The following is a 14607-nucleotide window of genomic DNA, read 5'->3' as shown; positions in this document are numbered from 1 at the left end:
TGGTTAGTCCTTGGATGGGAGACCGACAATCAAATACCAAGTCCTGTTCAATAGGAATTATATTAATTTAATCTATTGCATGCAATACTCTAAAGACATCAGATCCTGTCTGATCCTGGATGCTAAGCAGGGTCCGCCCTGGTTAGTCCTTGGATGGGAGACCGACAATCAAATACCATGTCCTGTTCAATAGGAATTATATTAATTTAACCTATTGCATGCAATACACTAAAGACATCAGATCCTGTCTGATCCTGGATGCTAAGCAGGGTCCACCCTGGTTAGTACCTGGATGGATAATCATATGGTTGGTGGTTATGTGTTGTTAAGTCAACTCCAACAATATGGAATAGAGTTTTCTATACTCCTGTGTGTTTTCGAAAGGTTCATTCAGTGTCTCTTTAACTACAGTAGGAATTATATTAATTTAATACATTGCACGCAATACCCTAAAGACATCAGATCCTGACCGATCCTGGATGCTAAGCAGGGTCCACCCTGGTTAGTACTTGGATGGGAGACCGACAATCAAATACCAAATCCTGTTCAATAGGAATTATATTAATTTAATCTATTGCATGCAATACCCTAAAGATATCAGATCCTGTTTGATCCTGGATGCTAAGCAGGGTCCACCCTGGTTAGTACTTGGATGGGAGATCGACAATCAATACCAGATCCTGCTCAATAGGAATTATATTAATTTAATGTATTGCATGCAATACCCTAAAGACATCAGATTCTGTCAGACCCTCGATGCTAAGCAGGGTCCACCCTGGTTAGTACTTGGATGGGAGACCGACAATTAAATACCAGATCCTGTTCAATAGGAATTATATTAATTTAATCTATTGCATGCAATACCCTAAAGACATCAGATCATGTCAGATCCTGGATGCTAAGCAGGGTCCACCCTGGTTAGTACTTGGATGGGAGACCGACAATCAAATAGCAAGTCCTATTCAATAGGAATTATATTAATTTAATCTATTGCATGCAGTACCCTAAAGACATCAGATCATGTCAGATCCTGGATGCTAAGCAGGGTCCACCCTGGTTAGTACTTGGATGGGAGACTGACAATCAAATACCAAGTCCTGTTCAATAGGAATTATATTAATTTAACCTATTGCATGCAATACCCTAAAGACATCAGATCCTGTTTGATCCTGGATGCTAAGCAGGGTCCACCCTGGTTAATACTTGGATGGGAGACCGACAATCAAATCCCAGGTCCTGTTCAATAGGAATTATATTAATTTAATCTATTGCATGCAATACCCTAAAGACATCAGATCCTGTCTGATCCTGGATGCTAAGCAGGGTCCGCCCTGGTTAGTCCTTGGATGGGAGACCGACAATCAAATACCATGTCCTGCTCAATAGGAATTATATTAATTTAATGTATTGCATGCAATACCCTAAAGACATCAGATCCTGTCACACCCTGGATGCTAAGCAGGGTCCGGCCTGGTTAGTACTTGGATGGGAGACCGACAATCAAATACCAAGTCCTATTCAATAGGAATTATATTAATTCAACATATTGCATGCAGTACCCTAAAGACATCAGATCCTGTCACACCCTGGATGCTAAGCAGGGTCCGCCCTGGTTAGTACTTGGATTGGAGACCGACAATCAAATACCAAGTCCTATTCAATAGGAATTATATTAATTTAATCTATTGCATGCAATAACCTAAAGACATCAGATCATGTCAGATCCTGGATGCTAAGCAGGGTCCACCCTGGTTAGTACTTGGATGGGAGACCGACAATCAAATACCAAGTCCTATTCAATAGGAATTATATTAATTTAATCTATTGCATGCACTACTCTAAAGACATCAGATCCTGTCTGATCCTGGATGCTAAGCAGGGTCCACCCTGGTTAGTACTTGGATGGGAGACCAGCAATCAAATACCAGGTCCTGTTGGCTGTATTTAAGAGGAACGTCAGCATTGCCTCTTGAGTATTCCTTGCCTAAGAAAACCTTATGAAATCCATATTGAAAGGCAACTTAAAGGCACACACACACACACACACACAGACCAAAAATAGCTTCATTTTAATATAAATTGAAAGCAGACGTCGCTTGGTTAATTCAGTGTTTGAACGGAAGACTAAGTGTGTAAGTAGCAATTATCATCTGACATTATGTAAAACATCTAATGGGGAATTAAAGCGGTAATACTTTTGGAGGCGGAGGAATAAGGCGAAGCGAATGAATAAGCAGTTTATCTGATGCTGAAACTCCAAAGGAAAGGACTTTTGGTCAGAGGACCCAACAGAGGAGGAAGTGACTAATGGCGCTCCAGCAACGGCTGGGAAGGGAAAACCATTAATTTAAAGGACAGCCGCTCCAAGGAGGCGAATATATTATTGTTTAAATTTTAAATGGGCATTTGAGTGGAGTAATTTATCCAGATCTTTCAAACTGGGTGGCTGGAAAGGACACTCCGGGAAAGAAGAGCCAATAAAGGTGGTTTTTGTCTGTGCAAATGCCAATATTGATTACTGATCGCTTATTTGTAGATTACCTACAAGGTATGGGTATCACCATGGTTCAATGCTATGGAATTCTGGCAGTTGTAGTCTTACAAGGTCTGTAGCAGGCATGGGCCAAAATGCTATATTAGATAGAAATGCATTGCATAGATCTCCAAAAACTACTGCTCTCGAGCCAGGCATTGTCCCCCATTCTGTATCTTTGCATTTCGTTTTTTCTGCCTAAGTGGAGTATCTTGCATTTGTCCCTGTTGAACTTCATTTTGTTAGTTTTAGCCCATCATCTCTCTAATCTGTCAAGATTGTTTTGAATTCTGCTCCTGTCCTCTGGAGTATTGGCTATCCCTCCCAATTTGGTGTCGTCTGGTTCTGGTTCTTGTAGGTTTTTCAGGTTGTATGGCCATGTTCTAGACACATTCTCAGAGGTTGTGAGGACTGTTTCCACCAGACCTCACAACCTCTGAGGATGTCTGCCATAGATGCAGGTGAAACGTGAGGAGAGAATGGCTCTATAACATGGCCATACAGCCCAAAAAAACTTCAACAACCCAGTGATTCCGGCCATGAAAGCCTTCAACAATACACAGACAAGAATTCTTTCTCCCACAAATAGATAAATCCCACTTGCCTAGTTTCCACCACTTTTCTGCCTAAGTGGAGTCTCTTGCATTTGTCCCTGTTGAACTTCATTGTGTTCGTTTCGGCCAGTCATCTCTCTAATCTGTCAAGATCGTTTTTGAATTCTGCTCCTGTCTTCTGGAGTATCAGCTATCCCTCAACCTACTTCTTGCCATTTCTGCTATTTCACAGGTACCAAAGAACAAAATTCACTGATTTCTTTGCATTCTTTTTGTGGCAACCCCATGCATTTAATAGGATTAGGCAGATAAGACTCAGAGGGGGTTTTACCAGTCCTTTCCTTTGTGATAGAGTCAAAGCAATGTACAATGACAATAAAATTATTCAATTCTATTCTACTCTAAACTACTTAGGATGCCTTGGCGGTCTCCCATCCAAGTCCTAACCAGGGCCGACCCTGCTTACTATCCAAGCTCAGACAGGACTTTCTTCCTTTAGCGTCGTTGTTTACTTCCTTGTCCCAAATATACATATATAAATATATATATTTATGTACAATGACAATAAAGTTATTCTATTTTTTTCTACTCTAAACTACTTGGGATTCCTTGGCGGTCTCCCATCCAATTCTTAATCAGGGCTGACCCTGCTTAGCATCCAAACTCAGGCAGGACTTCCTTCCTTTAGTGTTCTTGTTTACTTCCTTTTCCCAAATATACACACACACACATACACACACAATGACAATAAAGTTATTCTATTCTTTTCTACTCTAAACTACTTGGGATTCCTTGGCGGTCTCCCATCCAAGTCCTAACCAGGGCCAACCTTGCTTAGCATCCAAGTTCAGACAGGACCTTCTTCCTTTAGCATCCTTGTTTACTTCCTTATCCCAAATATACATACAATGACGATAAAGTTATTCTTTTCTACTCTAAACTACTTAGGATTCCTTGGCGGTCTCCCATCCAAGTCCTAACCAGGGCCGACCCTGCTTAGCATCCAAACTCAGACAGGACTTTCTTCCTTTAGTGTCCTTGTTTACTTCCTTATCCCAAATACACACACACACATATACACACACACATGACAATAAAGTTATTCTATTCTATTCTACTTTAAACTACTTGGGATTCTTTGGCGGTCTCCCATCCAAGTCCTAACCAGGGCCAACCCTGCTTAGCATCCAAACTCAGACAGGACTTTCTTCCTTTAGCGTCCTTGTTTACTTACTTATCCCAAATATGCATATATATATATATATATATATATATATATAAAATGACAATAAAGTTATTCTATTCTACTCTAAACTACTTGGGATTCCTTGGCAGTCTCCCATCCAAGTCCTAACCAGGGCTGACCCTGCTTAGCATCCACGCTCAGACAGGATTATCTTCCTTTAGCGTTTACTTCCTTATCCCAAATATATATGTGTGTGTGTATATATATATATACACACACACACAATGACAATAAAGTTATTAAATTCTTTTCTACTCTAAACTACTTGGGATTCCTTGGTGGTCTCCCATCCAAGTCCTAACCAGGGCCGACCCTGCTTAGCATCCAAACTCAGGCAGGACTTTCTTCCTTTAGCGTCCTTCAGGCCCGTAGCCAGGATTTCGTTTCGGGGGGGGCTAAATTTTTTTTCAGGGGGCGTTTCGGGGGGGGCTGAGTTTTGGGGGGGGCTGAGTCTGAGTGAAAGAGGGTCTAGCCTAGCAAACCTTTTGTATCATTACCCCAATACCCCCATGCATATGGGATATATTGAGTATGGTGATCAGATCATGATATGAATAAACATAACAGTTTAAATAATGCACCAATAAGGCCTTTTCGCGAACCACCATGAAAATTTCGGGGGGGGGGCTGAAGCCCCCCGAGCCCCCCCTCTGGCTACATGCCTGGCGTCCTTGTTTACTTCCTTATCCCAAATATACATACAATGACAATAAAGTTATTCTATTTTTTTCTACTCTATACTACTTGGGATTCCTTGGCGGTCTCCCATCCAAGTCCTAACCAGGGCCAACCCTGCTTAGCATCCAAGTTCAGACAGGACCTTCTTCCTTTAGCATCCTTGTTTACTTCCTTATCCCAAATATACATACATACATATATATATGTTAGTGGCTCAGGATAATTAAGGCCAATCGAAATTTATTTTATTTTATTTAGCCAAGGTAATCTAAATCCCGCAATTAAAAAACGCCACATTCCGCTGGCTGAATAAATTATGCAAACTAAGGACATTGGCTCGAGGCTGTTTGTGGATGGGGAAGAACAATAATTTATTCTGCTGCTTGGCCAGCTGGCGAGATTGAGAGAAGAAATGAGGATTTTGTGGCATGCCACCTAATTATGGAGAAAGAAAGAAAGAAAGAAAGAAAGAAAGAAAGAAAAACAGAAAGACAGAAACCCTGCTTCAGAGTTGTTCTTGCATGCACTTGCTCATTTGGAAGCTGGTCTTAAAGGTTCGCTAAATGCAGGAGATTGTTTTTAAAGGTGTACTCACAGAATCTTAAGAGTTGGAAGAGACCCCAAGGGCCATCCAGTCCATCCCTATTGTGCCAGACAGGAAGATTAATTGGTATTCACACCATTTGGAATAATCATAACCTTTTTGTAAAGTATGATCTTCCTGAGAAGAGCTAAAAAACTCTTCTCTTTGGTGGTAAATATCCACCAGTATGTATGCAAAGCTAATTAGGTTCCTCAGTTGTTAGACTGATATACCTGGTTATCTCTTTGAACTGTTAGAAACAAAGATGATGCCAATGCACAAAATAAATAGCAGATCTTCAGAAGTGTTATTTCCGTTGCCCAAAAACATCTGCTCTCACATAAAATATATTTGGTATTACATCATGTTCTCAAGAAGGAGACCCCAGTGGTGCAGTGGGTTAAACCGCTGAGCTTCTGAACTTGCTGACCAAAAGGTCGCAGGTTCGAATTGGAGCAGCGTGTGCTCCCGCTGTTAGCCTCAGCTTCTGCCAATCTAGCAGTTCGAAAACATGCAAATGTGAGTAGATCAATAGGTACTGCTCTGGCGGGAAGGTAACGGCGCTCCATGCAGTCATGCCGGCCATATGACATTGGAGGTGTCTACGGACAACACTGGCTCTTCGGCTTAGAAATGGAGATGAGCACCACACCCCAGAGTCAGACATGACTGGACTTAATGTCAGGGGAAAACCTTTACCTTTTTACCATGCTCTCAAGAGACAAAATACGTAGTCTTCGTTCAAAGTAACATAGTTGGTTTACTTACAAACTTCATGTATTCAGCATATAGGTACATTGTTTACGAGTTGAAAGTTTAAACAGTAAGTTCTCTAAGGCTTTCTGCTGCAGTCTTTTCTCTGTAGTATCTAAAGCATAACCAACACTGATTATACAATGCAACACAACACAATACAGACTGTACAACAACTGACTTCTAAAATGGAGTCTCAGTCTGAATAGTCCCAGATCTCTGCAGAGAGTGTTTGAGGACCGGGACATCCGTAGGGAGAACAAGGTGCTTGTCTATAAAGCTAGTGTCCTCCCAACCCTGCTCTATGCCTGCGAAACGTGGACTGTCTACAGACGTTACATTCAACTCCTGGAACGATTCCATCAGCGTTGCCTCCAGGAAATTCTGAAAATCTCTTGGGAAGACATGCGAGGAAAGGTCAGTGTTCTGGAAGAAGCAAAGGCCACCAGCATTGAAGTGATGGTCCTCTGCCATCAACTCCGCTGGACCGGCCACGTTGTCCGGATGCCCGACCACGGTCTCCCAAAGCAGTTGCTCTACTCTTAATTCAAGAAAGGAAAATGGAGTGTTGGTGGGCAGGAAAAGAGATTGAAAGATGGGTTCAAAGCCAACCTTAAAAACTCTGGCATAGACACCAAGAACTGGGAAGCCCTGGCTCTTGAGTGCTCTAACTGGAGGTCAGCCGTGACCAGCAGTGCTGTAGAATTCAAAGAGGCACGAATGGAGGACAAAAGAGAGAAACGTGCCAAGAGGAAGGCGCATCAAGCCAACCGAGACCTGGGATTCCTTTACCTTTACCTATGAACCACCTGGAGCTGGACTCCCTCCTTGTCCAAGGAAAGAAACCAAAAGGGCTGCACTTCCTATGCGCGCCCAGAAGGGGGCAGCACAAACTCCAAGTTGGGCTTCCATCTCCATTGATTGATCTCCCCCACCTTTCCCTAAAAAAAGAAAAAAAATCCAATCTGCCTTCCTATTCATTTATTTTATCTCTCCCTCTCTCTCTCTCTTTCTTTCAATCCTTTTCTCCCCTTAACCGCCTATTACCCCAAATCCCTTTCTCTTTTCCAATCCTGATGGAGGCTTTTATCTCTTTTCTGCATCTCTTTGAGTGGATTATTAAATGGGGGGGGGGGGGGGGGTTAGATATATATATATATATAAAAGGGGAGGAAAAGGCTGCAGATGTCACTCCATTCCCTTCTATGAACCTAACAGATGCAGGAGTCTTGAGTGACTCTTCCCCCCCCCCCTCCCCCTGCCCCATTATTACCTCTCCAGCTGCAAAATTGAACCCACCCACCCCCCTTTTACAAAAAAATTAATCCTTTTTTCATGATTGGAGGAGGTGGAAGGAGGGAGGGAGGGGGGAGGAGGAGGGAGGGGGGGAGCTGCTGCTGGACCACAGCTTGGGCATCCTCCTCCTCCTCCTCCTCCTCCTCCCTCTGCATCCTTGCCTGCATCCCTCCTCCCTAGTGAGTGAGTGAGAGAGTGAGTGAGTGAGTGAGCAGCATCCTTGCCTTGCAGTGGTCCTCCTCTCTCTCTTTCTCCCTCTCTCTCTCTCTTTCCTTCTCCTTCTAGTGGGCGGGGCCTGCTATGCAAATGAGGCCCAGAAGTGGGGCGGACGCAGCCCGGGACACCAGCTCCTGCTTGCGCCCCTAAAAAAAGCCCCCCACCCAAGAAAGGCAAGGCTGGGTGCTTGCTTCCCTTGCTTCCTCTCTTTGCAGAGATTCCCTTTCTCTCTCTCTCTCTCTTGGAAGGACTCAGGGCTTTCAGGGTCGGGGGTCTGCTTCTCTTCCCCCACCCCCTCTTGTCCCTACAAGGAGAGGACCCCCAAACCCCCCCCCACCCCACCCTCTCTTTGCAGAGATTCCCTTTCTCTCTCTCTCTCTCTCTCTCTCTCTCTCTCTTGGAAGGACTCAGGGCTTTCAGGGTCGGGGGTCTGCTTCTCTTCCCCCACCCCTTCTTGTCCCTACAAGGAGAGGACCCCCCTTCACCCCACCCCACCCCCCGACCCCTGAAAGATGCAAGTTTCCATCGCTTGCACGGAGCAGAACCTGCGGAGCCGCAGCAGCGATGACCGGCTTTGCGGCGGAGGAGGCGGCGGGGGTGGCGGGGGAGGGGGCTCCCGGGCCCAAGGGGGAGGGCAAGGCAATGGTGGGTACCAGCCCCCCGGGGGGAAGGGGCCCCGCTTGGCCCTGGGCAGCCGGGCGCCCAACCAGCACCTGCCCCACATCGCCTTCCTCCTCCGAGAGTCCACCGGAAGGGCCACCGGCATGAACTACAGGTAACCCATCCGAGAGTGGGGAGGGGGCTTTGGGGGGGGGTCTTGAGTGGCGGAAGAATTGAACAGTGGGGTCGTGTCACCTTTGTGAGGGGTCCTTCGTTGTATTGGGGGGTCTTTGGGGGCTCCACCTTGAATGGCCCGACAATTAGAAGGGTCAGAAGATGGAGTTGTGTTGGGAGGGTTTTGGGGGTCTCAAAGATAATGCTGGAGTCGCTCTTTTGGGGGTCTTGGGGGGAGGGAATTGGCTCATGGGGGTGTCACCTTTGTGAGGGGTCCTTCGTTGTATTGGGGGGGGGGGTCCTTGTATTTGTGAGGGGTCCTTCGTTGTTGTCTTTGAGGGCTCAACCTTTAATGGCCCGACAATTAGAGGGGTCAGAAGATGGAGTTGTGTTGGGAAGGTTTTGGGGTTCTCAAGGATCATGTTGGGGTCGCTCTTTTGGGGGTCTTGGAGGGAGGGAATTGCCCAGTGGGGATGTCACCTTTGTGAGGGGTCCTTCGTTGTATTGAGGGGGTCTTTAGGGGGCTCAACCTTTAATGGTCCAACATTAGAAGGGTCAGAAGATGGAGTTTTGGGAGGGTTTTGGGGGTCTCAAGGATAATTTGGGGTTGCTTTTTTGGGGGGTCTTGGAGGGAGGGAATTGACCGGTGGGGGTGTCACCTTTGTGAAGGGTGACTCATTGTATTGGGGGGTCTTTGGGGGCTCCACCTTTAATGGCCCGGCATTAGAAAGGTCAGAAGATGGAGTTGTGTTGGGAAGGTTTTGGGGGTCTCAAGGATAATGTTGGGGGCCCTCTTTTGGGGGGTCTCTTTTGGGAGAAGGAATTGGCCTGGGTGTGACCTTTGTGGGGGATCATTCCTTATAATGGGGGGAGGGGTCTTTAGGGGGCTCCGACATTAGAAGAGTCAGAAGATGGAGTTGTGTTTGGAGGGTTTTTGGGGTCTCAAGAATAATGTTTGGGTTGCTCTTTTGGGGGGGTCTTGGGAGGGGTTGGTCAGTGGGGGGTATCACCTTTGTGAAGGGTCCTTCGTTGTATTGAGGGGGTCTCTGGGGGCTCAACCTTTAATGGCACAACTGTAGAAGGGTCAGAAGATGGGAGGGTTTGGGTGGTCTCAAGGATCATCTTAGGGTCACTCTTTTGGGGGTCTTGGGAAGGGAGGGGGTTAGCTAGCAGGGCTGTCACTTCTGTGAGGGGTCATTCATTGTATTGGGGGGTCTTTGGGGGCTCCACCTTCAATGGCCCGACATTAGAAGGGTCAGAAGATGGAGTTGTATTGGAAGGATTTTGGGGGTCTCAAGGATAATGTTGGGGTCACTCTTTTGGGGGGTCTTTGGGGGGAGGGAATTGGCCAGTGGGGGTGTCACCTTTGTGAGGGGTCCTTCGTTGTATTGGGAGGTCTTTGGAGGCTCCACCTTTAATGACCCGACAGTTTGAAGGGTCAGAAGATGGAGTTGTGTTGGGAGGGTTTTGGGGGTCTCAAGAATAATGTTGGGGTCCCTCTTTTGGGGGGTCTCTTTTGGGAGAAGGAATTGGCCTGGGTGTGACCTTTGTGGGAGATCATTCATTGTAATGGAAGGAGGGTCTTTAGGGGGCTCAACCTTTAATGGCAGAGTTTAGAGGGTCAGAAGATGGAATTGTGTTGGGAGGGTTTTGGGGGTCCCAGGAATGATGTTGGGGATGCTTTTTTGGGGGGGACATAGAAGGGGAGGAATTGGCCAGTGGGGATGTCCCCTTTGTGAAGGTTCATTAATTTTATTAATGATCTTCGACAAAGGGTCAGAAGATGGAGTTGCGATGGGAGGGTTTTGGGGTCCCTCTTTTTAGGGGGTCACTTTTGGGGGGAGGGAATTGGCCTGTGGGCATGCCACCTTTGTGAGGGATCATTCATTGTAATGGGGGGTCTTTGGTAGACTCAACCTTTAATGACACAACTGTAGAAGGGTCAGAAGATAGAGTTGTGTTGAAGAGTTTTGAGGGTCTCAGGAATCATGTTGGGGTCACTCTTTTGGGGAGTTTTGGGAGGGAGGAATTGGCTAGTGGGGTGTGGCCTTTGTGGGGGATCATTCGTTGCTTTGGGGGTCTCTTTTGGGAGGGGAGAATTGGCCAGTGGGGATGTCACCTTTGTGGGAAGGGTCTTTCAACCTTTAATGGTCCAACTTTAGAAGAGTCAGAAGATAGAGTTGCGTTGGGAGGGTTTTGGGGGTCCCAGCAATGATGTTAAGGTCACTCTTTGGGGGGGACTTAGAAAGGGGGGATTGACCTGTGGGGTGTGACCTTTGTGGAGGATCATTAATTGTATTAATGATCCTCCACAAATAGTCAGAAGATGGAGTTGTGATGGGAGTGTTTTGGGGAGAGGGGTCCCAAGAATCATATTGGGGTCACTCTTTTCGGGTCTTAGGAGGAGGGAATTGGCCGGTTTGGATGTGATCTTTGTGGGGGATCATTTGTTGTAATTGGGGGGGGGGGGGTCTTTAGGAGGCTCAACCTTTAATAGCATGACCGTAGAAGGGTCAGAAGGTGGAGTTGTGTTGGGGGGGGGAGGGTTGGGGATCCCAGGACAGATGTTGGGGTCACTCTTTTGAGAGGTCTGGGGGGGGGGGAGATTTAGCCAGTGGGGGTGTGACCTTTGTAGGAGATCATTAATTGTAATGAGGGATCTTTAAACCTTTAATTGTGCAACTGTAGAAGGGTCAGAAGATGGAGTTGTGATGGGAGTGTTTTGGGAGTCTCAAGGATCAAGTTGTGGACCCTTCTTTTGAGGAGTCTTGGGAGGGGGGAATTGGCCGGCAAGTGGGCTATCATTCATTGTAATGGGAGGTCTTTGGTGGGCTCAACCTTTAATAGGAGGGTTTTGGGAGTCTTGAGGATCATGTTGGGGTCACTTTTTTGAGAAGTCCTGGGAGGGGAGAATTGACCAGTGGGGATGTCACTTGGGGGGGATCATTCATTGTATTGGGGATCTTTAGGGGGCTCGACCTTTAATGGCATGACTATAGAAGGGTCCGAAGGTGGAGTTGTGTTGGTAGGTTTTGGGGGTCTCAGGCTCTTGTTGGGGTCCCTCTTTTGGGGGGTCTTGGAAGGGGAAATTGGCTGGTGTGGATGTGACCTTTGTGGGAGATCATTAGTCGAAATAGAGAGTTCTTTCAATCTTTGATGACCCAACTGTAGAAGGGTCAGAAGATGGAGTTGTGTTGGGAGGGTTTTGGAGGTGCCAGGAATCATATTGTGGGGTCTTGGGAGGGGAGAACTGACCAGTGGAGGTGTGAGATGTGACCTTCACGGAGGGATCATTCATTGTAATGGGGAAGGTCTTTAGGGGGCTCAACCTTTAATGGCATGACTTTAGAAGGGTCAGAAGATGGAATTGTACTGGGAAGGGTTTGGGGGTCTTAGGAATCATGTTGGGGGCTCAAGAAACAAAGATGGGGGGTTTCTGTGGTCAAGAGGTAGAGTTGTATTGTGTGGCTTTTGGAGTATGCGGAGGTGAAGCTGGAGGACTATTTGGGGGGTTGGATTTGAGGGGTTTTGTAGGCAGACAGAAGTTGAGTTAGGGGACGTTCATGGGACTCAGGGATTGTTGTTGTTGTTATGTTTATTTATACCCTGCTTGATCTCTCCTGAAAGAGACTCAAAGCGGCTTAACATAAAAGCATTAGCATACAATTTGAGAAAAAAATGCAAATATGCAAACATTAAAACAGGCTTGAACATAAGCAGTTCAAAACCATTCAAAGTTAAAACCACAGCACCCTCCGGAATTGATCTTCAAAACCTTCTTCTGTGTAGGATGGTCCTCCCACCTTTGCTTCAGATGCAAGATCCATCTCTACCTGGGGCTGTTGGGAGGCTCAAGAGATGGAATTGGGTGGGATTTTTTGGAATCAGAAGCTGTGTTTTGGGAGGGACCAGAAAGTGGAATTGTTTTGGGAGATATTCAGGAGGCCAAAAGGTGGGTCAAGAGAGAGAGAGAGAGTAGTGTTGGTGGTACTTTTGAGGGATCTGGAGATTGAGCTAAAGGGCTTTCTGGAGGTTCAAAAGGTGGAGGTATGTTGGAAGACTTTTGGGAGGCTCGGGAGTTGGAGTTGTGTAGGATAGTCCTCCCACCTTTGCTTCAGATACAGGGTTCATCTCTACCTGGGACTTTTGGGAAGCTCCAGAGATGAAATTGGGTGGGATTTTTTGTAATCAGATGTAGTGTTTTGAATGGACCAGGAGGTGGAGTTGTTTTGGAGGACATTCGGGAGGTCAAAAGGTGGGTCAAGAGGGAGAGTAGTGTTGGGGGAATGTTTGCAGGATCTAGAGGTGGAGCTAAGGGGCTTTCTGGAGGCTCAAAAGGTGGAGGTGTGTTGGAAGACTTTTGGGAGGTTCAGGAGTTGGAGTTGTGTAGGATGGTCCTCCCACCTTTGCTTCAGATGCAGGGTTCATCTCTACCTGGGACTTTTGGAAGGCTCAAGAGATGGAATTGGGTGGGTTTTTTTGCAATCAGAAGCTGTGTTTTGGGGGGACCAGGAGCTGGAGTTGTTTTGGAGGACATTTGGGAGGTCAAAGGGTGGGTCAAGAGAGAGAAAGTAGTGTTGGGGGGACTTCTGTGGAATCTGGAGGTGGAGCTAAGGAGCTTTCTGGAGGCTCAAAAGACGGAATTGTGTTGGAAAACCTTTTGGGGGGTTGAGGAGTTGGAGTTGAGGAAATAAGGCAGTCAGAAGTTGTGTTGGTGGACTTTTGGGGGGCTCAGATGTTGTATAGGTTGTCATAGAATAATAGAATCATAGAGTTGGAAGAGACCTCATGGGCCATCCAGTCCAACCCCCTGCCAAGAAGCAGGAATATTGCATTCAAAGCAACCCTGACAGATGGCCATCCAGCCTCTGCTTAAAAGCTTCCAAAGAAGGAGCCTCCACCACACTCCGGGGCAGAGAGTTCCACTGTTGAACGGCTCTCACAGTCCTTCCACCTTACCTTAGATGTGGGCTTTGTTACAGCCCCATCCGCCCCAAAGGACTACTGAGGGACCAAAGTTGTGTTGGAGCAGGTATGGGCAAACTTCACCCCTCCTGGTGTTTTGGACTTCAACTCTCACAATTCGCAATTGTTGGAGTTGGAATCCAAAACACCAGGAGGGCCGAAGTTTGCTCATACCTGTGTTGGAGTGTCCACCTACCTTGACTGAGTCAATGGTTAAGGACACATTCCACTGTGTTTAAGGTGTGTCAGCCCTTTTCCAGAATTGTGGGTGTTGGAGTCCAAAACATTTGGAGGGCTGAAGTTTGCCCATGCCTGTGTTGGAGTGTCCACCCACCTTGACTCAGATATGGGATTCATATAGGGGGTGAACCCCATATCTGAGTCAATGGTTGAGGACACTCTAATGCAATCACTTTGTGTTTGAGGGACATCAGCCGTTTTCCACAGTATGTCCCCCTTCCTAAAGACTCCATAACCTAGTAATAGGACCAATTTGGGGGACAGGATAGAGCAGGTATGGGCAAACTTCAGCCCTCCAGGTGTTTTGGACTTCAACTCCCACAATTCCTAACTGTTAGGAATTGTGGGAGTTGAAGTCCAAAACACCTGGAAGGCTGAAGTTTGCCCATGTCTGGGAAAGAGCAAAATTGGAAGGCTATTTAAGGAAGGGGACCTCCCATTCTGGGGGAAACTGGTGAGGAAGCTGAAGAGGCACATGCCAGTATGGGGAAGGAGAGTCAGGTGCGTTGTAGATGATCACATTGGAAGGATTGCTATTCCAACTGGCATATTGGGGTCTAGAATGGCTGGGAAAGGCAGGAGATTTGTGGGGTTCCTTTATTGGGTCCAGGGAATAATGGGGAGCAGCATTTTCCATGGATTTGACAGGGGAAGATTGGAGGAAAGAGGGATCTATGAGGAACATGTCCGACTTGACGTTTTCAGAGGGGAACTATGAAGGAAAGCATTCCCTGGACCCTAAGAAATGCATGCAGATTTAATTCTAGGC

At 46.5% G+C, this 14607-nt stretch overlaps 2 protein-coding genes across 5 annotated transcripts in view; one reads left to right on the top strand and one right to left on the bottom strand.

Annotated features, from left to right (window-relative positions):
• Positions 1-14607, top strand: part of KCNAB3 (potassium voltage-gated channel subfamily A regulatory beta subunit 3) — an 88113-nt gene that overhangs the window by 20735 nt on the left and 52771 nt on the right. The window contains exon 1 of one of the 4 annotated variants that reach the window (XM_067469722.1): positions 8238-8634. The exons of 2 other annotated variants lie outside the window; for them this stretch is intronic. In XM_067469722.1, the coding sequence (XP_067325823.1) occupies positions 8372-8634 (263 nt within the window). In that variant the 5' untranslated portion in view covers positions 8238-8371. Of the gene's footprint in view, positions 1-8237; positions 8635-14607 lie in introns of those variants that run through there. One more of the 4 variants, XM_067469723.1, reaches the window with a different exon arrangement.
• CNTROB (centrobin, centriole duplication and spindle assembly protein) overlaps positions 1-14607 on the bottom strand; it is a 144537-nt gene that overhangs the window by 107254 nt on the left and 22676 nt on the right. The window lies entirely within an intron of this gene.

The sequence above is a fragment of the Anolis sagrei genome, chromosome 6 (genome assembly GCF_037176765.1).
Source record: "Anolis sagrei isolate rAnoSag1 chromosome 6, rAnoSag1.mat, whole genome shotgun sequence".
Taxonomy (NCBI): Eukaryota; Metazoa; Chordata; class Lepidosauria; order Squamata; family Dactyloidae; genus Anolis; species Anolis sagrei.
The sequence above is the reverse complement of the archived record's forward strand: the minus strand, read 5'-3'. Positions and strand labels throughout refer to the sequence as shown.